Source organism: Suncus etruscus, chromosome 10, assembly GCF_024139225.1.
Source record: "Suncus etruscus isolate mSunEtr1 chromosome 10, mSunEtr1.pri.cur, whole genome shotgun sequence".
Taxonomy (NCBI): Eukaryota; Metazoa; Chordata; class Mammalia; order Eulipotyphla; family Soricidae; genus Suncus; species Suncus etruscus.
In genome coordinates this window covers 67,782,871-67,810,717 of record NC_064857.1, presented here as the reverse complement: position 1 = coordinate 67,810,717, position 27,847 = coordinate 67,782,871, and the positions used below count along the sequence as shown (strand labels likewise).

Below are 27,847 nucleotides of genomic sequence, written 5' to 3'. Positions count from 1 at the left end.
TCACTCTGACCCCACATAACCATTTTCTAACATTAAATATAGTTTTAAAAAAAAAGCTTTTTTAAAATATTTTTATATCTGAATTCGGAAGTATACATTTTTTCACTAATGACACATAGTAGCAGATGTATAAACAAAAATTGGCTAACTTATTATTATTATTAGTCAAATGCTTTTTCTGTTAAAATTGATATTTCTCTAGTTTATATAAAATAAGCATCTTGACTATTCAGTTTTTCTTAAGGGTAAAAGGATATACATATATATTTATGTGTGTGTATATACTACATATTGCAAATGCTGTTTTTGTTTATTTGTTTTTTGGGGTCACACCAGTGACACTCAGGTTACTCCTGGCTATGCACTCAGAAATAGCTCCTGGATTGGGGGATTGAACCATGATTCGTCCTAAGTTCGCACATGCAAGGCACATGCCCTACCGCTTGCACCATCACTCCAGCCCCTAGAAATGCCATTATTTTAGGCACTTTGAGCATCTGCTGTTTTGCACTAGATATAGAACAATGAAATGAATTTTCTGCCTTCAAGGAATATATACTGAATATATTTATATCTGTAATACAAATTAAAGTTCTATACTGTGTAAACAGAGCAAGAACCTAGTTAGTTTTAGAACCACACATCCCTGACTCAGGCCAATTGTTTATTTTCATGTCTACATATTACTGTATTCCCTAGTCTACACTGTATTTTATTTTGTAGGGGGAGCTTCCCACACAGACTTAGGGAACCCAGGAGTCACTCCCAACACTGCCCAGCCCACTGTCTGGCTGGACATTCAGTGCTGGGCCTGGAAATGCAGTGCTGCTTGGATTCAGCAGTACAGAGGAGGCCAGGGATCAGACTCAGGACCTCCAATCCTATGAATGACTTCTTCATCCCACACAACTTTTTTAGTTTGGGGTCTAGAAAATTATAAAAATTGTGCTTTCTGACAAATGCTATTAACATCATTATTAAATAATTCAGATGTATTGCAGATGGCATCAACTATTGGAATAAATACCATACTCATTTTTGACTGTATATTTCAGAATTTGTGCTATTTAAAGAACAACAGTCAACAAGGGAGATAGAGTCTTAACAAAGGTTTTCAGTCAAATGGTTATTCTAACAGGGGTCCTCAAATTTTTAAACAGGGGGCCAGTTCACTGTCCCTTAGACCATTGAAGGATCTGACTGTAGTAAAAACAAAACTTATGGACAAATTCTTATGCACACTGCATATATCTTATTTTGCAATGAAGAAACAAAACCAGATACAAATACAATATGTGGCCCGCAGGCCATAGTTTGAGGACCATTGTAGGAACATTCGGAACATTGCATGCCCATGTCCAGCATTGCCGGGGCATGGCCCCTGCATAAGAGACTACTTTATAGGCCTTGCCTTTTTTTGGCTTTTGACCTGCAGTATAAATACCCAGTTGTACCATACTTAAATATAACTATTTTCCTTGTTATATTATTTCTCCCCAGAACCTCCTAATAGCAGTACTTCTATTTTGGTTACTTTATCATTGCCTAAAATCTTATTATGATTTTATGCAATATAAAATAAAATAGACATTACAAGAAGATTCTAAAAAGGGTAGGTTGCATAATGAAAATAGATTTTACAGCATTTTTATCATAAAATTAAAATAGATTAAGGAAAAAACACCATTGTATTGTAGTATTACATTTAACTTAAAATTAAAAGTGATTATTCATTAAATCTTCATGGGTTATTTGTGTTTACTTCATATCAACATTTTCTTACCTGTATTTCATCATGATGTGTTAAAATATATAGAGGAAAAAAAAGTTAAAAACAAGTTTGAGAAAATGTATTTGGAAAATTGTTTTGTAGAATTTTAGGGCCTTTAATAATAAGGTTGTGAATGGGAAATAGTCATTATAAGTCATAATGGTTTAAAACTAGAATAGTTAAGAAAAAAGGGAGGGGCCAGAGAGATAGCATGGAGGTAAAGCATTTGCCTTGCATGCAGAAGGTGGGTGGTTCAAATCCCAGCATCCCATACTGCCCGCCAGAGCGATTTGAACATAGAGCCAGAAGAAAAAAAAGGGGAGGGACCAGAGAGATAGCATGGAGGTAAAGAGTTTGCCTTGCATGCAGAAGGTGGTGATTCAAATCCCGGCATCCCATATGGTCCGCCGTGCCCGCCAGGAGCGATTTCTGAGCATAGAGCCAGGAGTAACCCCTGAGCGCTGCCAGGTGTGACCCAAAAAGCAAAAAAAAAAAAAGGGAGATTAGTGGTTGTCTAGAGTCAAGGCCCTCTACCACAAGACAATGGCAAATATTATTCTCAATGGAGATAAACTAAAAGCCTTTTCTCTAAAATCTGGCAGAATAGAAGGCTGCCCTCTCTTACCTATTCAACATAATACTGGAAGTAATTGCCATAGAAATTTAGGCAAGGAAAAGATATCAAGGACATCCAGATAGGAAAGGACTACTTTCTGCAAATGACTACTATATTTAGAAAACCCTGAAGACTCTGCCAAAAATTTTCTAAAATAGTAGACTCATATAGGAAAGTGCTGGTTACAAAATTAACACACAAAAATCAATGGCCTTCTTATACACCAGTAATGATAGAGTAGAAATGGACATTAAAAAAGCAATCCCATTTACATTGGTACCACACAAACTCAAATACCTTGGAGTCAGCAACTTAACTAAAGAGGTGAATGACCTATTCAAAAAAAAACTACATAACACTGCTTCAAGAAATAAAAGAGGGCACAGGAAATGGAGACACATACCCTGTTCATGGATTGGGAGGATTAATATAGTTAAAATGGCAATACTCCACAAACCATTGTACAGATTTGATGCAATGCCTCTAAGAATACCCATGACATTCTTCAAAGAAGTGAATCAAACACTCCTGAAATTCACTTGGAATAATAAACACCCGCAAATATCTAGAGCAGGGTTCTCAAACTCAATTTACCTGGGGACCGCAGGAGGCAAAGTCGGGGTGATCCTTGAGTGCAAAGTCAGTAGTAAGCCTTGAACATTGCGGGGTGTGACCCAAACAATTAAATCAAAACAAAAAAAGATTCCTCTAGGGCAGGGCCACAAAGTGTTGTACGGAGGGCCGCGGGGCGGCCGCGAGTTTGAGACCTCTGGAACTTTATACAATAGATAATTGGGGAAAGAAAAACAAGGGATGAGAGGGAAAGAATCTTTGGCTTTCTATATGGGCAACCATATAAATTGTGATACTGTTAATGGAGAGAGACAGCTGGAAGCATTGGAGATTTAATCTGAGAAATAAAATTCATTGACACGGATCAAATTTAAATCTTAGGTATAATCAAGTGGGCCTGTTTAATGGGTCACTAGGTAATTCTGTTCTCGTGGGGGAAAGATTTAAAGATGTCTGAGTCTTTATTATACTTGGGATAACTAAAACTTGAAGACTGAATAGCATCTCAGTGGAGTATGTGGCATAAGAAAAGAGCCAAGATGACCCTGAGTGAAGCACCAGCTTGAAGATTAGCATGAGCAGGAGAAACAGCCGCAGGAACAATGTTTCAAACTATGGAGTTCATAGTTGCACTTTGCTTTAGTTGATTTATTTCTCAATATTTACTAAGTCATACATATTATTGAGCATTTCTGAAACCGGGAAAATTCTCTAAACCCAGTGAAGAGTGATGATGATACCATCTTGGAGCCCCTGGGTGATTATAGGAATAGATTTTTTTTTTTTGACTAATTCTCGAGAAAAATTTTCCTTGAGATCTTTGAAATATTAAAGATGGGGAAATAGGGCTGGAGAGATAGCATGGAGGTAAAAGTGTTTGCCTTGCATGCAGAAGGACAGTGGTTCGAATCCCAGCATCCCATATGGTCCCCCGATCCCGCCAGGAGCGATTTCTGAGCATAGAGCCTGCAGTAACCCCTGAGCCCTGCCAGGAGCGATTTCTGAGCATAGAGCCTGCAGTAACTCCTGAGCACTGCCAGGTGTGACCCAAAAAAAATAATAATAATAATAAATATATATATAATAAAATAAGATGGGGAAATAGCATTTTATTCTAAGTCAAATCACCTTACATTCAGAGAGTAAATCTAGGACATTCTGACTTGACAAAGAACAATTTTATGTCTGCCATAGTTTGTTTTTGGGGGGAGGGTATTTTTTGTGTTATTTTTGTTTTGTTTTGCCTTTTGGGGGGACCTAAGTCTTCTGGTTCTGTACTAAAGGACCTGCAGTGCTGACTGAGCTTCTGCACTGCTCAGGACCATATACAGTCCTGGGGATTGAACCATTTTGGGTGCGTGGAAGGTAAGCACCTTACCTACTGTTTTCTCTGGCCCTTGTGTCTGCTATGAAATGGCATGTTTTTTGCTTTAGACCTATTTGAATACTTAAAAGTGAGTAGAAATGGGACAAAAGTCTTCACTCACATTTGTGCTATCATACAAAATACATTGAGTTTTGTATCAAAATAAGTAAGACTAGGGAATGCCTCAAGATAAAATTGATGATGTTTGAGTGGGTCAACAAAGGACTGCTGTTTTTCTGCTTCTAAATAAAACATTTCACCTTTGCTATGTCTATACAGTCATTTGAACATTCCCCAAATCATGAGAGCAAAATATTTGGAGCTTTCTATAGCTTCTAATATAAGTGTAATCTGATCTTATCTAACCCTGGTGGGAAAAAAATATTTTATACCTCTAAGTATAGAGGTAGTCAGTAACAACTACATATTATTTTGGTAAAAGTGTAATATGCTATCTTAGAATATGTATCTGTGCAGTTGCTTTAGTTCCAATGAAATTGCATTTAAGAAAGTTGAGCTACTGAATTGAATGGCTTGGTGGTTAGTTTCTATGGTACTTTAAAAACACGGTCTTCTTGTAACAGTTTAAGGAAGAATTAGAATATTTGAAAAATACTTTCATCTTCAGAACATTCCTACATAATTAATCTTGAGCTTTCATATTTTAATAAAGAAAAGGTAAATTTATATTTTTGTAATCAGAACACTGCCATTCAGTACTTTGTCAGGAATTATCATGTAACTATAATTCTTTGATATTACTATAAAGTTATAGAAATAGTATTAAAATATTTAAGTCTCTTTTGTATTAAGAAACATGCAGCAGAGTGAATTCATTTTGATAAGCACGATTTTCAAAACATTTTTACCTTTCAGTGGCATTTGGCAATGTATTTGTCGATGTACATAAAAATCGAAATTCTTGCCGTCTGACATGGGTTTTCTGGCTTTCTGCGCCTTGGTCATTCAGTGTTTTGCTCTTGGTCACTAAATTTGAGTTTTTCACGATTTGTGTTTTAACCAGTTTTTCCCATTTTTCATATTTTTATATTTTTATCATTCTGGTGCAGGGCATTTCTGATCTGCAATAGTTCTGTAATGAATCATAGTAAATTATAAGTGATATTGAAAGCATAAAATGTAATTCATTTTACTATATATAATTAAATATTTTTAAATCAGTTAGAGTTTTGAAATTTTAAAAATACTGTTTTCTTAAACTGAATGTGGGCAATTTGACTTTACACACAAACTCTAGAGTTTCAAGAAGCAAATCTTAGAGGAAATCATTGAACTTTGTTGCACAGAAAAGTTTGCAGATCAGCATTGCTGACTACCACAACAGAAATTGTAGTATACATGTCATCTGATTTGAGTTGTGCTTCCATCTTGCTGCAGTGGAAATTCTGTGCATCAAAATAATCGGCCTTTGTGTACTAGATGTGATGTAGTTACATCTTAAGTTTTTGCCGAGACTATGCAAACTGAGTGAATCCTACTCTTTCCATATATTTTTATAGCTTTGTTGTCTTTGGTGCATCTCATTTGCCATCTTTTTGCTTATTAATCAGTTAGAGAAATGCATCTTAACATATTAGATTAAAATTTCTAGTTTTTATATAAAATGTAATACTATAACTTTTTAAATAGTGATTATAAGGATCACTTAATTTTGTCATTTTTACTTTACAGATCTTTTTCTGTACAGTTAACCATAAATGTTCTTGTTAAGATATAGTTAAGCATTAAATTTGACATTTCCTCTAAAATATGTGATCATTTTAATAACAAATTTGTTATTTAAGGGGCCAGAGAGATAGTACAATAAGTAGGGTGCTTTCCTGGCATATGACTGACTGGGATTTGATCAGCACCACAAACAGTATCCCTGAACCCTGCCAGGAATGATCCCTGAGCACTGAGCCAGGAGTAAGCCCTGAACATAGTTGAGTATGGCCCCTAAACAAACAAAAAGTTATTTAATTAATTTATTTAATTAACATATCTCCAATTGTAGAAAACATATACTTACATCTCAGAAAATTTACTTGCCTCCCAACATTTGTTAGTATTTGAGCCATATGCCATAAATATTTTAATACGGGTATATATTTGCTAACATTATTATATATTGATTTCCATTGTTATTCCAGACAATACATTTAAATTACCTTTAAAAAAAAATCCTAAGATCTTCTTCAAGTAATTTTCTCAGGCTTCATCTAATTTTTTTTATCTTTTTTCTTAAAATTATATCACTTGCAAACATTGTTGTATTTTCTTCCGTAGGCTGAATGCAGCAGAAGTCCCTAGATTGCTGACATTTTTATTTACCTAAATTAGAATATGCCATAGATTTTGTTTAAATAGAAGTCATTGTCAGACAGCTAGAACATGAAAACTAACCCCCAGAATTCTAAAACTATGGAAAACATTCACCAGTTTGCTTGCAAATCAACTCTGCTGCATGCGTTCACAAGTTTCATAAGATTGCATGCTTTCTGTTTTCAATACAAATTGTATTTTTTTTTCATACCCATCCTTGCTTTTTATTTTCTTTTTATTTTTGTTTCCCTTTTCTTGGTTGGATGCCTGTGTGTGTTTATTCCAAATCCCTGTCCAGTCCTGGAGTTTGAACTACGGAAAGCCAAGGAGACCATTCAGGCCCTCCGAGCCAACCTAACAAAGGCTGCAGGTGGTGTACATCAAACTTTCTTGAGACATTTTATTACTTTGACAATGTAGAAGTAGCTAATGTGTTTTCAGATGTAAAATAGTAAAATATATATTTTTTCTCCCCTCCTCCCCAGAACATGAAGTTCCTTTACAGGAACGAAAAAATTACAAATCAAGTCCTGAAATTCAGGTGGGTAAATAAAAGATCTAGAAGTATCATTCACATCAATGTAGCATAAGTTTTGCAGGAGGAAATTTATGGTACTTGATCTATCTTTTCTTTGCCTACAGGAGCCAATCAAACCTCTTGAAAAGAGAGCTCTAAACTTCTTAGTCAATGAATTTTTATTGAAGAATAACTATAAGCTTACATCAATAACCTTTTCAGATGAAAGTGATGATCAGGTATTGTTACTGTTTTATAATTATATATATTCTTTTTATGTATTTGCAATTTATTTTTTTGGGGGGGGGTTTGGGCCACACCCGGTAACGCTCAGGGGTTACTCCTGGCTATGTGCTCAGAAGTTGCTCCTGGCTTCTTGGGGGACCATATGGGACACCGGGGGATCGAACCGCGGTCCGTCCAAGGCTAGCGCAGGCAAGGCAGGCACCTTACCTTCAGCGCCACCGCCGGCCCCTTATTTTTTATTTTATCTTATTGCTTTAATTTTTTCAAAGTCAGATGTATGTCTGGAGGTCAGAGTGATAGTACAGCAGGTAGGTAGGGCACTTGCCTTAAACACCAGATTCAATCCCTGGCATTTGGTGCCCCTAACACTGTTAAGAGTAATCCTTGAACTCCATGCCAGAGGCCTTCTCCCTAGCCTGGGGAGTGTTGGGAGGCTTGGCAGGCCCCCAGACGTCCCCCTCTTTCTCCCCTGGACTCCAGGCCCTCCCTGGGTGCCAGCCCAGGTGGCCAGAAGTGGGTTCAGGTGGACTCTTAGCGGTCCTCAGGCTTCCCCCCTTCCTCCATACTCCAGAGGGGAGGTGCATGGGGGGGTGGGCGGGCAGATATCTGGCTTCCGGTTTCCTCCGATTCTGGAGGCCAGCTCTTGCCAGGTATGGGGTTTCGGGAGACCCCATGCCGGAGGCCTTCTCCCTAGCTTGGGGAGTGCTGGGAGGCTTGGCAGGCCCCCAGCCGCCCCCCTTTCTCTCCCCTGGACTCTAGGCCCTCCTAGGTGCCGGCCCAGATGGCCAGAAGTGGGTTCAGGTGGACTCTTAGCGGTCCTCAGGCTTCCCCCCTCCCTCCGTACTCCAGGGGGGAGGTGCATAGGGAGGAGGGCCGGCAGATATCTTGCTTCTGGTTTCCTCTCTGATTCTGGAGGCCAGCTCTTGCCAGGTATAGGGTTTGGGGGGGCCCCATGCCAGAGGCCTTCTCCCTCGCCTGGGGAGTGCTGGGAGGCTTGGCAGGCCCCCAGCCGTCCTTCTTTTTCTCCCCTGGATTCCATGCCTTCCCTGGGTGCCAGTCCAGGTGGACTCTATAGTGGTCATCAGGCTTTCCCAATACCTCTTCCTACACTAATGGGAATGTGCTTTGGGAGGAGGGCAGGCTGTTGCAGCACTGGTTTATGTTGGGACAGTCACTGAAAAATTTTTTTCTTTGGTTTCCATTTCCAAAACCATGCAGGGGCTAGTGCCCCCATGCATACAACATATATTAATAGTATTATATGCATATAGTTTATATATGCATAATATCCATCTTGTATTGTGACCTTGATACTGCCCTACAAAGCTCATTTCTAATCATTTACTGCCTCAGTCCCAACCATTATTTCCCCCCATTTACCCATGTAAGTGCAGCTCATGACATGAAGCTCACCACATAGTGATGAGTGCAGTTAGAGCAACAACTACACTGAAAACTAATAATAACAATGTGAATGAATGACGGAAATAGAAAGCCTGTCTCGAGTACAGGTGTGGATGGGGTGTGGAGGAGGGATATTTGGGAAATTGGTGGTGGTAATCGTGCACTGGTGAAGGGGGTTGTTCTTTATATGACTGTAATCATACAACTATAATCATATTTGTAATCATGGTGTTTAAATAAAGATAAAAAATGTGAAAAAAAAAGAGTAGTCCTTGAGTGTAGAGCCAGGAGTAAGCCATGAACATTGTCAGGTGTGGCATAAAAGCCCCCAAAATAAATAAATAAAATTCTTTAAAATAAAAGTTATATATACAGAAAAGTCCTGTGATGCAAATTACCAAACAGTGTTTTCCTTGTCTCACTGTTGAGAATCGAGTATTTTATAGGTTTATCTTCCATCTACCTACAGAATTACTTTCCAGATAACTTTTCTACTTTCTCAATAACCATATAATCTAGTTAAATGATATGTATATATGTATGTATGAAATGTAACTGTTTGTGAGGTTTTTTGCTTTACTTTAATACTTTAACTTAATAGGGTTTCTAAATACCCAAGAGTTTATTATAACCACATAATCAGATAGCAATTTTAAATCAAGTGTATTCTATTAATATCCCATTTAGCAAAAAATCATACTGTAAACAACTTCAATTACTCTCTTAGTTATTGTAATTTATTTGGCAAAATCTAAGTGCCATCAGAATGGAGCAATATTACAGTGGATAGGGTATTTGCCTTGCACACAGGCAAACCAGGTTTTATCCCCAGTATTCCATATGGTCTCCTGAGCACCTCTGGGTATGTCCCCCCCAAAACGCTAAATGCCATAAATCATGTAGTTGTTTTTTTTATAAAGTGTTGCTTTTACTGACCTATTTAAAAGATACTAAGGCTGAGCAGAACTCAAAGGGCTAAAGCACTGTTAACCAGCCTAACATGCTGGTTCTATCCCTGGCCCATATAGTCGCCTAGGCCCTAAAGAAAGCATCTCTCAAGCACCACCGAATGTAGCCTCCCCAAAAATACATATGTTACACACATATTCACATATAATGAATCTGTATTCACATATGTGAATATATGTGTGCATATATATGTGTATATGTGTGTTTAATTCACATAACATAACAAATTCACATAACATAGCTAAGCAATCTGTATTGAAACTATTTTTTTAATGTACACATTCCAGGTCTATCCATATTGAAAGGTACTATTATTGAAGATTTTATCTGTTTTTGTCAATAATTGACAGGACACAGTAATACCAATCAGTCAGTAGAACACTTGTGCAAGGACTGTAATTGAAATTTGTACACTGAACACTCTGTTCTTCAGGAAACAAGCATATGAATTACAAATACATGTGGATCATTGACCAAAATGGAATATTTTACATGATAAAACAAGCTTTAATTTTTTTTTTTTTTTTTTTTTTTTTTTTTTGGTTTTTGGGCCACACCCGGTAACGCTCAGGGGTTACTCCTGGCTATGCGCTCAGAAGTCGCTCCTGGCTTGGGGGACCATATGGGAGGCCGGGGGATCGAACCGCGGTCCGTCTCCTAGGCTAGCGCAGGTAAGGCAGGCACCTTACCTCCAGCGCCACCGCCCGGCCCCAAGCTTTAATATTTAAGAGGAGCTAAGCAATGTAAAATATGTTTTATTTTTAATTTATATTTGTTTGGCGGTAATCATACCTGGTGATGCTCAGGGCTCACTCATGGCAGTGCTCAGGGGAGCAAATGGGATGCCAGACATCTCATACAGAGAAAATGCCCTACTCGCTGTCTTATGGCTTCAACCTATAACTCTTGGGAGAGGAGCGTGTATGCCTGATAGCGCTCAAGGATTTCTGCTGTCTGTGTTCAGTGATTGGTCTTGGTGATGTTCAGGGGATCCGTTCATGAAAGAGTGAATCAAGGGGTCAGTTACAGGTAAGGCCAGCCCAAAAAAAATGATGGATGTGTTTGGGACTGGAAAGATAGTACAGTACCGCACTCAGGAATTGTTCTAAGCAGCATTCCAGAAACCATATGTGATACTGGGAATCGAACCCAGGACAGCTATGTGCAAGGCCCCACTGTTCTATTTCTTTGGTCCCTGGAAATCATTGTTCTGAATGAAAGGAAGTAGGATGCTTTCTGTATGATTTTACTTATAGAAAATTGTAAGAAATGTATAGTAATACATGATAACAGAAAAGTACATGAGTATTTGTTTAGCAATAGTGCACGCATAGGGTGTGAGGAAAAGATTACCAAGGACTGAAGAAAACTTTGGGAAACAAAAATTTAATTTTCTTTGCACTAGGAAGATGATTGTACAGCAGTTAGGACACTTGCCTTGCACACAGTTGACCTGGTGCAGTCCCTGGCACCCCATAATATCCTCTAGCATCACCAGGGGACCTGAGCCCAGAGTAGGGAGTAAGCCCTGAGCAGAGCTGGATGTGGCATACGGTTTTCTTTGTTTGTTTGTTTTGTTTTGAGGCCACACCCAGCAGCATTCAGGGGTTACTCCTTACTCTGCTCCGAAATTACTCATGACAGGCTCAGGGAAACTATATGGGATGCTAGGGATCGAATCCATGTTAGTCCCAGGGTCTGCTGTATGCAAGGCAAACACCCTACTACTGTGGCCCACATTTTAAATTAGTGCTTGGGTTTATTTAAATTATGCATTTTATTGTATGCTAGTTAAACATCAGTAGAGCTTTTAAATTTTATTTTGGGACCACAATCAGCTATGTTCAGGGCTTATTCCAGGCTCTGCACCCCTCACAGTCTGAAGGAACCTTATAAGATGATGGGGTCAAACTTGGGTTGGCTACATGAAAAGCAAATATCCTAGGCCCAAATATCAGTTAATCTCTTTAAGAAATGCAGTATAACTGATCAGTAACTTGTTCTTTAAGCATTCAGCACCATTTAGTTCTAACTTCAAGTTAGTTCGTATTTCAGTCTGTCTAAAACTCACTGTTCTCATCATGGTAAGATTATAAATTTCTTGTGACTAAATAAATTTTTTCCACTCTGTGAGCATATATCAATACTCAATAAAGAGTGATGGTACTATCCTGGTTTTGTCAGCATGCAATCATTATCTTTGCTTTCAGCTCTTTTATGATTGACTTACCAGTACTTCCTACTCTTTCTATTGTGGTATCTGGGACGTTGATTTCATAAACTTTTGCATTGTCAACTTTTTTATTTGTTTTGTTTTGGAGCCACACCCAACAATGCTCAGGGTTGCTCTTAACTGCACTCAATTACTACTGTGTGCTCAGGAAATGAACCCAGGTTGGCCGTTCAAGACAAATGTTCTACCAGGCCCAGGAACTTATTATGCATTTTAATGTCATTTTGTTTTATTCCTAAACTATACTCATACTATACTCATTTTACACTTGAATAGATTAAGCTTCAAATTAATGGGGGTTTTTCTTTTTTCTTCTCTCTCTTTTCTTTTAATGGTTGTACCTGCTGTGCTGAGGGCTTACTCTTTATTGGCTTTGTACCATGAGATGACTCCTGACAGGGTTTTGAGAACTTTACATAGTGTTAGGGATCGAACCCAGGTCAGCTTTCTTTTGCTTCAGGTCCAGTTTTTCTTTGGCTGTAGAGTGCTTGAGCTACTCTTTTGAACTCTAATAATATGGTCAGGGATGTAACTCAAGGATGTGATAGATTTTTGTATGTGGCCCTGAATTTGATCCCTAGCAGCTCAAAGAATCCAAAAAAACGCAAAAAATATATTAGATTGAAATAAGAGAATAATTTTTTAAAACAAATAGGACAGCAACTCTTTGGTTTCTAGAAACTGCCCTATGCATTTATTTTTTTTGTTTTTTTTTTTTGGGGGGGGGGGGCCACACCTGTTTGATGCTCAGGTGTTACTCCTGGCTAAGTGCTCAGAAAATTGCCCCTGGTTTGGGGGGACCAAATGAGACTCCGGGGGATCGAACCTTGGTCCTTCCTTGGCTAGCGCTTGCAAGGCCAGCCCCTGCCCTATGCATTTTTAATGCTATAAATGATACTCAAACAAGTAGAGCAAGAAGGTAAGCAGATTAAATTGTTTAACAACACATTGTATTAAATCTTGAGGCTGGAGTAATAAAGGAAAGCCAAATGTATATCATCAGGTTATAAATTATTATTAATTATAGTCTATAAAAGTTAGAATTTATGAACAAAAAGGTGTGTTTTTGTTTTTTTCTGATGCCAGATATTGAACCCAGGGTCTCGCATGTAATTATGTCCATTGCCACTGGCCCTTAGAATTTCTTAATTTAGACATGTTCTATGACTCCAGACATTGAAGAATGGCATTCTTATAAGCTTTTGAAAGTAACATAAGCTTTAAAATTAAAATTTACTTCTTTTGAGGTTTTAATGAAAAGATTATGTAGATCTTACCTTTGAAGAGTTTAATCAGCTTGTCTACTGCATCCTAGGAAACATAAAAGTGATGCTGGATAGAAGTAAGTTTCAGAATATATACATTGATTTAACAACATAAAAATTGTTAAGCTTTCAAGATACTGGCAATAAAGGATAAAATTAATCCCAAAAAATGCAGAGAAAATTGTCTCATAGATGTCACCTTATGTGTTGTTATTTTTGGTCTTTAAGGATTTTGAACTGTGGGATGATGTAGGACTAAACATTCCAAAACCTCCAGATTTATTGCAACTCTACAGAGATTTTGGAAATCATCAAGTGACCAGGAAAGATCTTGTGGATGTGGCCAGTGGGGTCCAAGAAGATGAATTAGAGACTATTTCACCAGTTTTGGGCAACGTTCCTCCAAACCTTGAACCTCAGACTGTTGAGGTGAGAAATATTAAATTCTTCCTAGTAAAATCCACAATAAAGTACTGAAGTTATGTAAAAGTGTACTATGAGATCTTAAGTTTCTGTTGGTTTTTTTTTTTTTTCATTTTGATTTTAGAGTTCTTTGCTAATACAGAAATTAGAAGATAAAATTACGTTATTAAATGATGAAAAATGGTCTTTGATGGAGCAAATCAGAAAACTTGAAAGGTTAGTATTTGATTATTTCTCTGAAACTCATGAGTTGGGAATTTTATATTAAAAAAAAAAATCAGCTTTTAAGACTTTTTTCTTTCTGGAGCCAGAGCAACAGTACAGTGGGTAGAACATTTTCCTTGCACACAGTAGACCCAGGTTCAGTTCCCAGCACCTCAGCTCCACTAGGATTGAGCCCTGAGTGCAAAGCCATTAGTAAGTCTCGAACACCAGCAGGTGTGGCCCATTACCAAAAAAAATATTGGGACCGGAGAGATAGCACAGCAGTATTTGCCTTGCAAGCAGCCGATCCAGGACCTAAGGTGGTTGGTTCGAATCCCGGCATCCCATATGGTCCCTCGTGCCTGCCAGGAGCTATTTCAGGAGGAACCCCTGAGCACCGCCGGGTGTGGCCCAAAAACAAAAAAAGAATATTTTCTTTCACTTTCTAATATTGAATTCATGCCTTACACCTTTTTATATTTAACTGCATGTGAAGAAAAGAAAGTTAAGAACTAATCCAAAGCAGAATTTTTATTAAGCCAATTTGATGCTTTATTGCTGTAAGTTTATACCCTCATTTAGGTGTGCAAAGTAACTATGTGTACAGAAACTATAAAAAGATTAACTAGGAGCCAAATCATTTTCTACTAGCATGGCCTGCTCTTAGAGCTTGAATCCTGTTATGAAGCTTATGATGTTGCCAACGTTTTTTCAAGTGCATTTGTTCCCTAATAATTTGTTTGTCTGTCTACAGTGAAATGGACTTCCTCAAAAATGAGCACTTTACAACTTCAGTCGTTTGTGACTCTGTTCATCCTTCTTTACATAAGTCACTCCACAAAGACTCTGAAGACAGTGAGCAGAATCCTGTTGTAAATAGCTCAGACCAGGGGATAAGCAAGGATACCCATATTTCAAAGGCTGATGAAGTGGATTCCACCTTTCCTAAAGAGAACCTCCCAAATTCTCTTCCCAGGAAAGATAGAGAAGGAATGTCATCCTCCTCACCACCAAGTAAACCTACAGTTCACTTTGACAAACCCAATAGGTAAGTATACAGCCTGTATTTTGAAATGTGTCTTTTATCTAGTTACTACATTGTCAAACTATAGAGTTTAGGCTCTTACTTGAGTCTTTTATAGATCAGATAGACTTTTTATTTGGTAGATTTTGATAATAACTTAAAAGCATAACACACTGCATGTCACCAAACAAAAAATAAGAGAAAGAGAGAGAGAAAATAATTACTAAGTTAAATTGTCTCAAAAAGCAATAAATTAGGCCAGAAATATTATTAAAGTGTTAGGAGAAACGCCTGGACATGGGTGAGGCCCCCAGTTCAATCCCTGACACAGCAATACCCCAATCATCATTATCTGTCTCAGGTAAAAGTCATGACCAAAAAATAAACAAATATAATAATAGTAGTAATGATAAATGAAGTAATCATGAATGAGGTTCCGTTTTCTTAGCTATATACATAAACCCAAGGTTTTTTTGCCAAGTACTTTTGATGTCTCTTCGTTCATACTCTTTTTTTTTGGTTTTTGGGTCACACCCGGCGTTGTTCAGGGGTTACTCCTGGCTGTCTGCTCTGAAATAGCTCCTGCCAGGCACGGGGGACCATATGGGACACCGGGATTCGAACCAACCACCTTTGGTCTTGGATCGGCTGCTTGCAAGGCAAACGCCGCTGTGCTATCTCTCCGGCCCCTTCGTTCATACTCTTAAGTCATTCTCTGAAAATAGGTGATTATCAAATTTGCTTAGTTAATATGGGTTTTTATGCCTTTGTGCCTAACAGTGGGCTTAAGTAAACAATATGGTAATCCTTCCCATACCAAATCTTATAGTATAATGGAAATAATCTGAAAATTATAATAAAGTATGAAAAGTATAGCTTCAGTGAAATTCAACTTTAGGAACCCAGTCAGTGTACCTGATAGTAACGAGAAAAGGTGAGGAGGTTTCATGAGCAAAGGTTTTTCTCCCCAGAAACCTGGCAGCCATGTCATAGCTAACAGTCAAAGCAGCAGGAGGAAGAAGGGTCATGTACAGAGAACAGCATGTACGCTTGGGGACCTAGATGAATCTAATAAAACTTGAGCTAAGAAAACAAGTTGGAAGACTAGTACAGCAAGAAGTTGGAGAATTAAGCAAAGACAGAGTCCTCTAAGCCTACTTGAGCTAGTAGAGAGAGGAAATGCAATAGAAAGGAAATAAGCCTTGGAAATCCTATAGAAGTGATGGTATCCGAGCTTTAAAAAAGAGAGTTAGGGTGAAGATAAGTAGTGGGTAGCAAGACCAGAAAAATAATATTAATGAGGTATGTTCATTGAAAGAATCCAACTAAATGATTGCAGCCTGCTCTGTACTTGAAAGACATTGATAGATTTCCAGCACACTATAGAGATAGAAGATGGCTAGGATTGGATATTAAAAAATAAAAGGAAAATTAATTTGAGGTGCATAGTTTGGGTTATACAGAATGGATTATGACTTTCTCTGCTAAAAAGATGAAAGGAGAAATAATGTAAATAAGTCAACAGGCTCAAACTGTTTTAGGTTAGTCACAGAAATTACTGAGTACTACTGCTATGTATATTATAAAGATATAATAATCTTTATATGAATGTGACTTAGTATCAGTTCTTTGTAGATCAAGCACATAAAACACAGTTTTGGGGGCCAGAGAGATAGCATGCAGGTAAGGCGTTTGCCTTTCATGCAGAAGGTCATCAGTTCGAATCCGGTGTCCCCTATGGTCCCCCGTGCCTGCCAGGAGCAATTTCTGAGCATGGAGCCAGGAGTAACCCCTGAGCACAGCCGGGTGTGACACAAAAACCACACACACACAAAAAAAAACCCACAGTTTTGATTTTAGTAATACTAATAGGTACAGACCAATGTTGCATAAGATGTGTATTTTAGGGGCCAGAGAGATAGCATGGAGGTAAGGCGTTTGCCTTTCATGCAGAAGGTCGTCGGTTCGAATCCGGTGTCCCCTATGGTCCCCTGTGCCTGCCAGGAACAATTTCTGAGCATGGAGCCAGGAGTAACCCCTGAGCACTGCCGGGTGTGACCCAAAAACCACCAAAAAAAAATGTGTATTTTAATATACTTTATGAAAGCTAATATATTTTATTACCAAAAAAAGAATAAATCTTTGAAAAATACCATGCACTGGACCGGAGAGATAGCATGAGGTAAGGCGTTTGCCTTTCATGCAGAAGGTCATTAGTTCGAATCCCGGCATCCCATATGGTCCCCTGAGCATGCCAGGAGTGATTTCTGAGTTTGGAGCCAGGAATATCCCCTGAGCGCTGCCGGGTGTGACCCAAAAACCAAAAAAAAAAAAAAAAATTAAAATAAATAAAATAATACCATGCATTAATTCACTTACATGTGATTTTTTCACTACATTTTGTGAGTTTTTAACATTGGGTTTATCATATATATTAATGTGTTTGGGATATATAATATATAACATTATATATATCCCAAACACATTAATTTCTCCTAGCAATTTTCCAGATCAGCCTTTATATTCATTACCTTTTTTTTTATTATTTGTCTTTCTAAAATCAAAGGCAATCAGGAAGGAAAAGTCCTCATTTTAGAATTTGCATATACTTCCTATAGTCATTGACTTGCTATATTGCTTCCGAGCCATCAATATTTGTGGACACTTCACATATCATCAAGCTGTTTTAAGATAATTTGTTATTATTGGTTTACTTCAAAATTACCATCTCTATAAATTTATTTTATGAAGTGTGTGGCCAAGAATTTGGTTGGAGGGTTGGTGTAAGAATGGGTGTTACCCCATGCACCTTGCTTTCTCCTTAAAGACCTGTAATAAGTAACTTCATTGTCCTCTTTTATCTAATTTTTTTTTTTTTAGAAAATTGTCTCCTGCTTTCCACCAAGCCCTGCTCTCCTTTTGTCGAATGTCAGCAGATAGTCGTTTAGGATCAGAGGTAATTAATACCAGATATTTGGGGGGACTTTCTTAAACATTCTTTTTCTCTTTTTAGTATCTAATTGCAAAATAGCTATGGCAGAACCCTTTTTCAGATAAAAAAAAAAATCTATTATTTAAAAAACATTTTAAGAAGTAATTTTTAAAATTCTGAACATTTAAAGAAGGAAATTGTTTTTGTTCTTTGTATTAAAACGTCATTTAAAATTATTAAAGTGTCCTTTGCAGTTTAATTTGTATGGTATCTGTTTCTGATATAATTCTGAAAGCCAAGTAAAATGTACCTATTGTTTGATGGAATTTTTTTTTATTTAAATTCACCTGACTAACCATGGTGATTTTTAGTTTATCATTTGGTTCAGAGTGATTTTCTTTGCTGATTGGTAAGCTCTCAGATTTCCCCAGAAGCTTATTGATTGTTGTGTAAATTAATCTTGAGAAGATGCCATCTCCTACAATCTTCCCTTGCCCTGTCTTACTCTCATTTCTTGCTTTCCATTTTGTTGCTAATTCCATGTGGCCTCTCCTGAGCTTCTGTCCCACATATCCTTAGAAAAACGGAAAACTTATGGTATTGTTTGGATGGATCTTCATCATAAGACTGTCTGCTGGGACCTTTTCCTAAAGCTGCTTCCATTTCACAGATCACCACCTTAGGCAAATATCTTAGCTTTTTGAGCATCCTTTCAAGGACAAAAGAAAAAAACCCACCTTGGACACTGTCCCAGTTCTGAGTGAATCCCTATGTGTTTCTAGAGCTCAAACCAAATAGGCCCTTATTAATTTCTCCCTTGCTATTGCTGGTGTATTAAACTTATTTCAGGGATACTGAAATGTGTTTCCTATTTGGAGAATCAGATTTTATTATTACTATGATCGTAATTCTAACTTGTGTCATTTTGGATTTGTGTTTGCAGTGAGATCAGGATCTGATCGTGAACTTGATGTACCCTCATGCATAGATGTTTTCCACTTTTGTTTATTAATTTTTTGGTTTCTAGGTGTCTAGGATTGCAGATAGTGAGAAAAACGTTATGTTAATGCTGGGTCGCTGCCTGCCACACATCGTTCCTAACGTTCTGTTGGCAAAGAGAGAGGTGAGACCTATCCCATTATTTTCATGTTTTCATCCCAGTAATTTCATCATGTTGTCCTTTTATTTTTCCTGTCATTTTGAAGTTTAGTGTTATATTTTAATTTTGTTAAAGTCTATTACTTGCAATCATATTCTTACTTTTGTGCATGCCTCTCTGCTCCTAGAGAATGGTTTTGCACCTCTGTCAGGTGAGTTCAGTAAAACTGCATGGTCTTCATGTTTCAATTTTGCTTAAAGCCTCATAAGCTTCTGCAACACCGTTTATTACTGTAGGTCCTCACATGTTCCGTGAACACTGCCTTTTCTTTTTGGGTGGGTTTGGGGCCACACCCAGAGGTTCTCAGGGGTTACTCCTGGCAAGCCTGGGGGACAATATGGGATCTAACCTGGGTCAGCCATGGACATGGCAGTCGCCTTACCTGCTGTGTTATACCTCTAACCCCAGTCTTTATTTTTAATCACTTAGCTGAATTTTTTTCATCTCTGTTCTTTTTTTTTGTTTGTTTGTTTTTTGTTTTTTTGTTTTTGGGCCACACCCGGTAACGCTCAGGGGTTACTCCTGGCTATGCGCTCAGAAGTTGCTCCTGGCTTGGGGGACCATATGGGACGCCGGGGGATCGAACCGCGGTTCGTCCAAGGCTAGCGCAGCCAAGGCAGGCACCTTACCTCTTGCGCCATCGCCCGGCCCCATTCATCTCTGTTCTTGATATGCTTGATATGCCTGCAGAAATGGACACCCTGTATTACAAATTAACAAGGACTAATAATATGGCATTATGTGTACTTGTGACCTCCTATTATTAATGTTATATTTGGGAATGATTTTCTTACAGTAGTAAAACAGTTATAACATTGTCTGTAATATTTTTGTTTATTGGGTTTTTATTTTGTTTTTTAGTTTGAGGGACACAGCCAATGGTGCTCAGGAGTTACTCCTGGCTCTGCACTCAGGAATCACTCCTAGTGATGTTTGGGGAAACTGTATGGGATGCTGGGGATTGAACCTGGGTTGGCTGTGTACAAGGCAAATGCCCTACCTCTGCACTATCTCTCTGGCCCCTATAATAATTTTTGACTATGCCTTTCCTAATTTTTCTTACAGCCAATCTATTAATAACAGATGCATTATATATTTAAAATGCAGTAGCAAATACAGTTTAGTACACAAAACTTAAATTATGAACCTTAACTCCTTTAGAGTCATTTGTAGATTAACATTTAGCTCCTAAGAGATTAATAAAAAGATTTTTTTGTTTGTTTGTTTTGGCCCACACCTGTTTGATGCTCAGGGGTTACTCCTGGATAAGCACTGAAAAATTGCCCCTGGCTTGGGGGGGACCATATGGGATGCCAGGGGATCGAACCGCGGTTCTTCCTTGTCTAGCACTTGCAAGGCAGACACCTTACCTCTAGCGCCACCTCTCCGGCCCCTAATAAAAAGATTTTTATAATCTCATTACAGTAATAGTAATATTCTTTCAAACAAGTTTTACTTTACTGGCTAGTTAAATTATGAAGTCCATTTTTAGTTCATAGAATTTTTTAAAATAAGCAGGTTAATACGATTTTTTTTTTTTTTTTTGGTTTTTCGGGCCACACCCTTTTGATGCTCAGGGGTTACTCCTGGCTAAGCGCTCAGAAATTGCCCCTGGCTTGGGGGGACCATATGGGACGCCGGGGGATCAAACCGCAGTCCTGATCCTTGGCTAGCGCTTGCAAGGCAGACACCTTACCTCTAGCACCACCTTGCCGGCCCCATATGATTTTAGACTAACATGTATCTTATCTGATTATTTACCACTGATTTTAGCCATGATGATGGGACCTACAGTATGATAGATTCACAATGCATTGGCAAAACTGTTATAAAAGCTTTATCTGTTTAGCACAAGAAATTTGTGCTGATCTTCAAGAAAATTATAGAGAATTTTAAAATGTTTTATTCCCATATAATGGTTTTATAACCATCCCAGGGATGGTTCAAATCTTCTGAACAGTTGGCCACAGGCAAATCAAGTGTCTGCATTATTTACATTTTACATATTTAATGTAAAAGATAAAAATGATATATTTTTTTAACATTTTTAAATAGCTGTAAGATACTGGTAAGGAAACTTTCTCTTGAAGGATCAGTGTCTAATTTCAGATTGTTCTGCAGTTCTGCCTGGCACAGTGGTATTGGAGTTTTTTTTTTTGTTTGTTTGTTTTTCAGCTTGTAACTTCCATGCAATGCATTAGTGTTTGCAACAACCCCTTGACTGTGTTTCCATAATAATCCTTAAATTATGAAATGCAGTTTGAACTTTATTTACCTCTTTTATCATAAAAGAGCAACTAAAATCTGATTGTACTGCATGAAGGATTTCTAAGTTTGCATCATCAGTAATCAGGTGTTGTATATTTAAATATATATAGACATATATATTTATATACACACACAGAAACATGTATTTTATTCTATTTTGGTATGGTATTTCTTTTTTAAGCTGACTCATATTTTTAAATGTTTAAATGCAATTTAGTGAAGAGTTAATTCTTTTTTATTATTGGTGCATTCTTCTATCTGAAAACTTACTGTTCCTAAGATATCAAAGTTGTATATCTTCAAATTAAATCAATAAGTGAAGAAATATATCTTGGCTTAATTTTTAACCAATCCCAGAGCATCAAAGAACAAAAGTTTCATTTAATTTTATCCTTTCATGTTGATTGGCTTGGATATTTTGCCTTCATTCCTATAAGATTTTGTGTTTAAAGAATTAAATTTTTTTCTCATTTTTTTTTGGGGGGGTGGGGCGCACACCCAGCAGTTCTCAGGAATTACTGTGGGCTCTGCAGTCAGAAATCCCTCCTGGCTGGGTCGACCATATGGGATGCAGGGATGGTTCAAATCTTCTGAACAGTTGGCCACAGGCAAATCAAGTGTCTTACCCCACTATACTTTCTCTCTGGTTCTTTATTCCTCATTCCTAAATGTTATTACATTCTTCATAAGTTAGCCATCATACCTTGTTTCTATTAAGGTTTAAGGTGCTAAGTAGTATGCTCACATGGCTTATCACCACCTCTTTGCCCATTTTCAAACTGGATTGTCTTTGTTTGTGGTTTATCAAAGATTTGGTATTTCTGAATATAAATGTTTATCACATGCTTAATTTTAAAAATATTTTTTCTATCTCTTAAATTGTTTTCACATTCTTCATACTTTTTTTTTATGTATTGGCTACACCACATTGTGCCTGGGCTTATGGCTCTGTGCTTACAGACACAGTTCGGGGTCATTTCTGGAAGGGCTGGGGGGGACCATATGGGTGCCAGGGATTGAACATGGGCCAGCTACTTGCAAGACAAATCCTTTTCTTTTTTTTTTTTTTTGTTTTGTTTTGGGGCCACACCCAGGCGTTGCTCAGGGGTTACTCCTGGCTGTCTGCTCAGAAATAGCTCCTGGCAGGCACCGGGGACCATATGGGACCCCAGGATTCGAACCAACCACCTTTGGTCCTGGATCGGCTGCTTGCAAGGCAAATTCCGCTGTGCTATCTCTCCGGGCCCAACAAATCCTTTTCTGTCTTAAATAAGTATGATCTATCTGGCCCACAATCTTGAATCTACTCTGCCTTTTAGTGGACGATTGTTTTTGTTTTTAATGAACTGTGATTTATTTGTGTTGGTTTATTTCCACCTTATTCTTGTGGTATAAAATGTAAGAATTCATTTTTGAAGTCAGAAAGATTTCCTCTCCCTGTTTTCTTAAATAGGTTTATACCTTTAGCTCTTAGATTTCACTTATAGCTATTTTTTGGAGGTTTGTTGTTTTTTATACATAATGAGGCAGGCCAGACATAGCATGGAGGTAAGGCGTTTGCCTTGCATGCAGAAGAACAGTGGTTTGAATCCCAACATCCCATATGGTCCCCCATGCCTGCCAGGAGCAATTTCTGAGCATAGAGCCAGGAGTAACCCTGAGTGCTGCTGGGTGTGACCCAAAAACAAAAAACAAACAAACAAACGAAAATACATAATGAGGCAGGGATCTTTTCTTCTGGTTATTCAGTATCCCGATTGTGAAAAAACATGGTTTCACATTGTTTCCCTATTGAATAAGCAATTCTTTCACTTCCTTGTTTAAATTTATTTGTAGGGTTTTGTTTATTTGGTTTTTTTGGGTTTGGGGTCACACCTGGCAGCGCTCAGGGGTTACTCCTGGTTCTATGGTCAGAAATCGCTCCTGGTAGGCTCCAGAGACCCATGGGATGCTAGGATTAAAACCACTATCTTTCTAAATGCAAGGCAAACGTCTTACATCCAAGCTATCTCTGCGGCCCCTATTTTTAGGTTTTTGACTTTTGAAATAATTCCGTTTAGAAATATTTTGTCAGAATGCTGTTGTAAATGTATTTCCCCTACTTTTCTTTTGAGGGTATATATTGTTAATATAAAGAAATAAGACTAATACAGAAAACAAACAAAAAAGTAATAAGACTGATATTTGTGTGTTCAATGTGCAATACATCTGTTTTGCTGAATTTACTCATTAGTTTTATTAAGTTTATTTAATTTTGTGTATTTTGAGTTTTTCATTTTTTATTTATTTTTTTATTTTGAGTTTTTTATAGATAAAATCTTGTTATTGCAAATATAGTTCTGTTTCTTTCTAGTGTAAATGGGTTTTACTTCTACCTTTGCTCAACTGCTCTAACTAGGACCTAAGTGAATAACTGTAGTTAATTTTTTTGTAATTTTCCCTGTCTTTGTATTTCTGAAGAGGTCATAAACAGCAGTGTTCAGAGTCACAAACAGGACTAGATCTCAGATTGGGGCCCACCACTAAGCATGTGCGGGAGTGCTGGAGCCCTATCTCCAACCAACCAACACCTGAGTAGTGTTTGAAAAAGCAGAGACTGTTGTCTTGTTCCTCATCTTGGATGGGACACAGAATGGCTTACATGCTTTTAAATTGCATTTGGTGTTAGCTGTGATTTGACTAAATTAAGTTAATTTGACTAAGTTAATTAAATTAAATTTAGTTAATTTTCTCACAGCTCTAATTTGCTGTTATAATATATTGATTAAATAGTTTCAGATGTTGAATGCGCTTGAATTCCTGAAATACTTTCCACTTGGTTATACTGAATAATTACTTTGAGGTTATATCTGTTGATGCTCACAGTTCCCCCTGAACCGGTTCAGTCAGTGGCTGTGGGGTTTATTCTTGGAGTGTTCAGGAGACAGTGAGGTACCCAAGAGGGAACCCAAGCCTCCAACATGCACTCCAGACCTTTGAGATTACTGTTTTTGTGTTTTTTTGAATGTGATATTAGTATTGTGTCATGCAGTTTTATGTTAAAGTTTTCATAAGGGATATTGACCTGTAGTTTTGAGGGTTTGGGGCTGTTATTTTTTTTGTTTTGTTTTGTTTTTGGGGGCGGGGTTTGGTTTTTGAGTCACACCCGGCAGCTCTCAAGGGTTCCTCCTGGCTCTATGCTCAGAAATTGCTCCTGGCAGGCTCAGGGAACCAAATGGGACGCCAGGATTCAAACCATTGTCCTTCTGCATGCAAGACAAATGCCCTACCTTCATGCTATCTCTCCAGCCCTGATCTGTAGTTATTAGTTGTACCTTCTTTGTCTGCTTTTGGTATCTTAAGAGCCACTTTTTTTGGGGGGGGGCACACCATTTGATGCTCAGGGGTTATTCCTGGCTAAGGCTCAGAAATTGCCCCTGGCTTGGGGGGCCATATGGGATGCTGGGGGATCGAACCTTGGTCCTTCCTTGGCTAGCACTTGCAAGGCAGACACCTTACCTCTAGCGCCACCTCGCCGGCCCTGCTTTTGGTATCTTTATAGAGTAAGTTAGAAATTATTTCTCCTGCCCTTTATTTTTGTTATTGTTGTTTTGTTTTATTTTGTTTAGCTTTTTTGTATCATACTCTGGCTCTACTCAAAGCTTACTTCTGGCTCTACACTCAGGAATCAAACCTAGATCAGCACATTCCAGGCAAGTGCCCTACCTGCTGTACTATGTGGCTGTAGCCTTAGTATTTTTAATAGTACATCAGGAAAATATATGCTATCACTTAGTTAAGTTGGTAAAGGAAAGGAGAAACATGGCCCTGGAGAAGGGTGGGATGAATGAAAATGAAGGATACATTCAAACTTATTTCTTTGGATGTCAGAAATGGTCTCAAGATTAGATTGGTAATGGTTACACAGTTGGAATTTACTTTAAAAAAAAAAAACTGGATATGTCAGGTTAACCAGCCTTCACCCTAAACTATCATGGCCATGCCAGCCTTCACCTTTTTTTTTTGGGGGGGGGGGTCATACCCAGCAGCACTCAGGGGTAACTCCTGGCTCCACACTCAGAAATCACTCCTGGCAGGCTGGGGGGACCTTACAGGATGCTGGGATTCAAACCACCGTCCTTCTGCATGAAAGTCAAACGCCTTACCTCCATGCTATCTCTCCAGCCCCCAGCCTTCACCCTTAACAGAGATGGCTTTCTCCTGGCTTGACTCAGGGATTACTCCTAATGTGGGTGCTGTGAATAGAACACAGGTTGACCACAAGCAAGGCAAGCTTCTAATCTACTATACAATCACTGTCATAAGCCTTAAGCATTTCATGTAGACTTCCCAAAGGTTAAACTTCAGAAATTTAGTAGGTAGAAATTCAGGATATATTCAGAAATATAGTAGTTCATCCTTACTGTGGTTTCTTGTTTCACAGTGTATAATTAGTCTCACCACAACGTGAAATGTTACGTTCAGTAAGATATTCTGAGAAAGAGACCACATTCACATAAACTTATTGCAGTAAATAAATGATTAGTTATTAGCAGGTGTTAATCTCTTACTGTGTCTTGTTTATAACTTAAACTTGATCATGTCTCTATATAGGAAACAGACATTCTCTGAGGGCACCAAGCATGCAGCTTGGCAGTTGAGCACTTTGATGTGTGAGAGTAGGTTGGATCTGTGCCCTAAGTGGGTTCTGTCACTGACCATGCCCATGATTCCAGGCTTCTGCTGGGGGTAGCACACTGCATGGATAAAGGGGGACTAATTACTAATTGTAATTAGTAAATTAAATACCCTTAAAGTGTAAAACTTTTCCAGAGCTGATCTTGCAACCTTTTTTTTTTTTTCGGTTTTTGGGTCACACCCGGCAGTGCTGAGGGGTTACTCCTGGCTCTATGCTCAGATATCACTCCTGGCAGGCTCAGGAGACCATATGGGATGCTGGAATTCGAACTACCGACCCTCTGCGTGCAAGGCAAATGCCTTACCTCCATGCTGTCTCTCTGGCTCCATCTTGCAACCTGTTGAGTCTGTAATTTTTTTCTCATTTAACCAGATTTTCCTTTATTTTCTTAGACATATTAACCACTGTTATTTATATTTTTCTATGATTTTTTAAATTTTTAAGTTTTTTATAAATATATTTAAGTGCCATGATTACAAACATGTTTGTTTTTGAGTTTTCTAGTTATAAACAATAAAACCCTTCATCAGGAATTTTTATGTGAAAAAAGCTCTGTTTTCATTAAATAGATGTAACATTGCCTCATTTTCAATGTTTCCTTCAAAAATGTTTGATTATTCACAGACTTTTTCTGGCCTCCATACTGGGTTTGGGACATAGGGACAATTTCCAGGTTTGAGGCCCTACTTACGTTATCAGTGTTTGGCTTCTACTTGCAGTGCTCAGGAACTTTAGGGTACTGGGGATAGAACTTGAGTTCTTGATGTGAAGCTTGTGTTCCACCCCTGTGAGACATCTCAGGTCGCTTTAAAACCACTGTCACCTGGACATCAAAGGAAATGTAACTGCTCAATATCTTTCAGAATTGTGAGGAAAGTTTATTTGTTTTTGTTTTTGTTTTTTTGTCTTTGGGCCACACTCAGTGGGGTTCGAGGTCACTTCCAGTGGTGCTCAGGGGACTCCATGGTCCCAGGATCAGACTCTAGCTTCCCACAAGTAAATCTTTTATTCAGTACTCCGAGCTGCTTTCTTTTCTAGAAGGCTAAAACTCCAGATGCATATACCAACATATATGTATAGATATAAAGATATAGATAGTGCAAAATGGTAAATATAGATTTATGTGGATGTGTTTATGCTTCAGAGGCTTGGAAAGATTCACTTTTACTATAAATAAGTGAATATAGCAATAGAACAGTTGTTTGTTTTTTAAAGTGGCACAAATAAAGGCTGTGAATAAGTATATAAATAGTGGAGAAATTAAGGTTATTTGGAATCAGTCACAATTTAGCAATTAATTTCCTGTGGATATCAAAAACCAGTACATCTGCCAATTTTTTTTAATGCCATCATTCACTCGTCATTCCCTCAACTGAGTATAGAAGACGAGAACTCTTTCTGTCAAGGATCATTTGGATATTTTGACATCATCCATGGGCTACATATAGGAGCAAATGACCTTTGGCCGCCAGCCAGAAGCACACATGTATGGATATCGTTTACCAGGGTTGGTCCCCAGCACCACAAAAAAAGATTGGATTGAGACCGCAAGATTTGTCTATGTATTAAAAAAACTTTGGGGGTAGTGGGTAGAAGGGTGCTTACCTTGCATACAACCAACCCAGATTCAATCCCTAATACCCACATAGTCCCCTGAGCATACCAGGAGTGATCCCTGAGCTCAGAGCCAGGAGTGACTCCTGACACCACAGGGTATCACCCAAAATACAAAGAAAGTTTTGAAGGGACCTGAGAGGTAGTGTGTAAGCTGCTTGTCTTGCGCTTAGCTGACCTGGGTTTGATCCCCGGCAATACATATAATCCCTTGAGCCCTGCTAGTGATCTCTGGGCACTGCTGAGTGTGACCCAAAACC

The 27,847-nt window shown here is 38.2% G+C and overlaps 1 protein-coding gene across 5 annotated transcripts in view; it reads left to right on the top strand.

The window, feature by feature from the left end:
• The window catches only part of RELCH (RAB11 binding and LisH domain, coiled-coil and HEAT repeat containing), a 104,251-nt gene that overhangs the window by 16,560 nt on the left and 59,844 nt on the right, over window positions 1-27,847 (top strand). For 3 of the 5 annotated variants that reach the window (XM_049782072.1, XM_049782074.1, XM_049782071.1), the window contains exons 3-10: window positions 6,950-7,021; window positions 7,137-7,192; window positions 7,294-7,407; window positions 13,514-13,714; window positions 13,833-13,924; window positions 14,667-14,960; window positions 17,817-17,892; window positions 18,896-18,991. In XM_049782072.1, coding sequence (XP_049638029.1) covers window positions 6,950-7,021; window positions 7,137-7,192; window positions 7,294-7,407; window positions 13,514-13,714; window positions 13,833-13,924; window positions 14,667-14,960; window positions 17,817-17,892; window positions 18,896-18,991 — 1,001 coding nt within the window. Of the gene's footprint in view, window positions 1-6,949; window positions 7,022-7,136; window positions 7,193-7,293; window positions 7,408-13,513; window positions 13,715-13,832; window positions 13,925-14,666; window positions 14,961-17,816; window positions 17,893-18,895; window positions 18,992-19,154; window positions 19,179-27,847 lie in introns of all 5 variants that reach the window. The other 2 variants (XM_049782070.1, XM_049782073.1) reach the window with 2 other exon arrangements.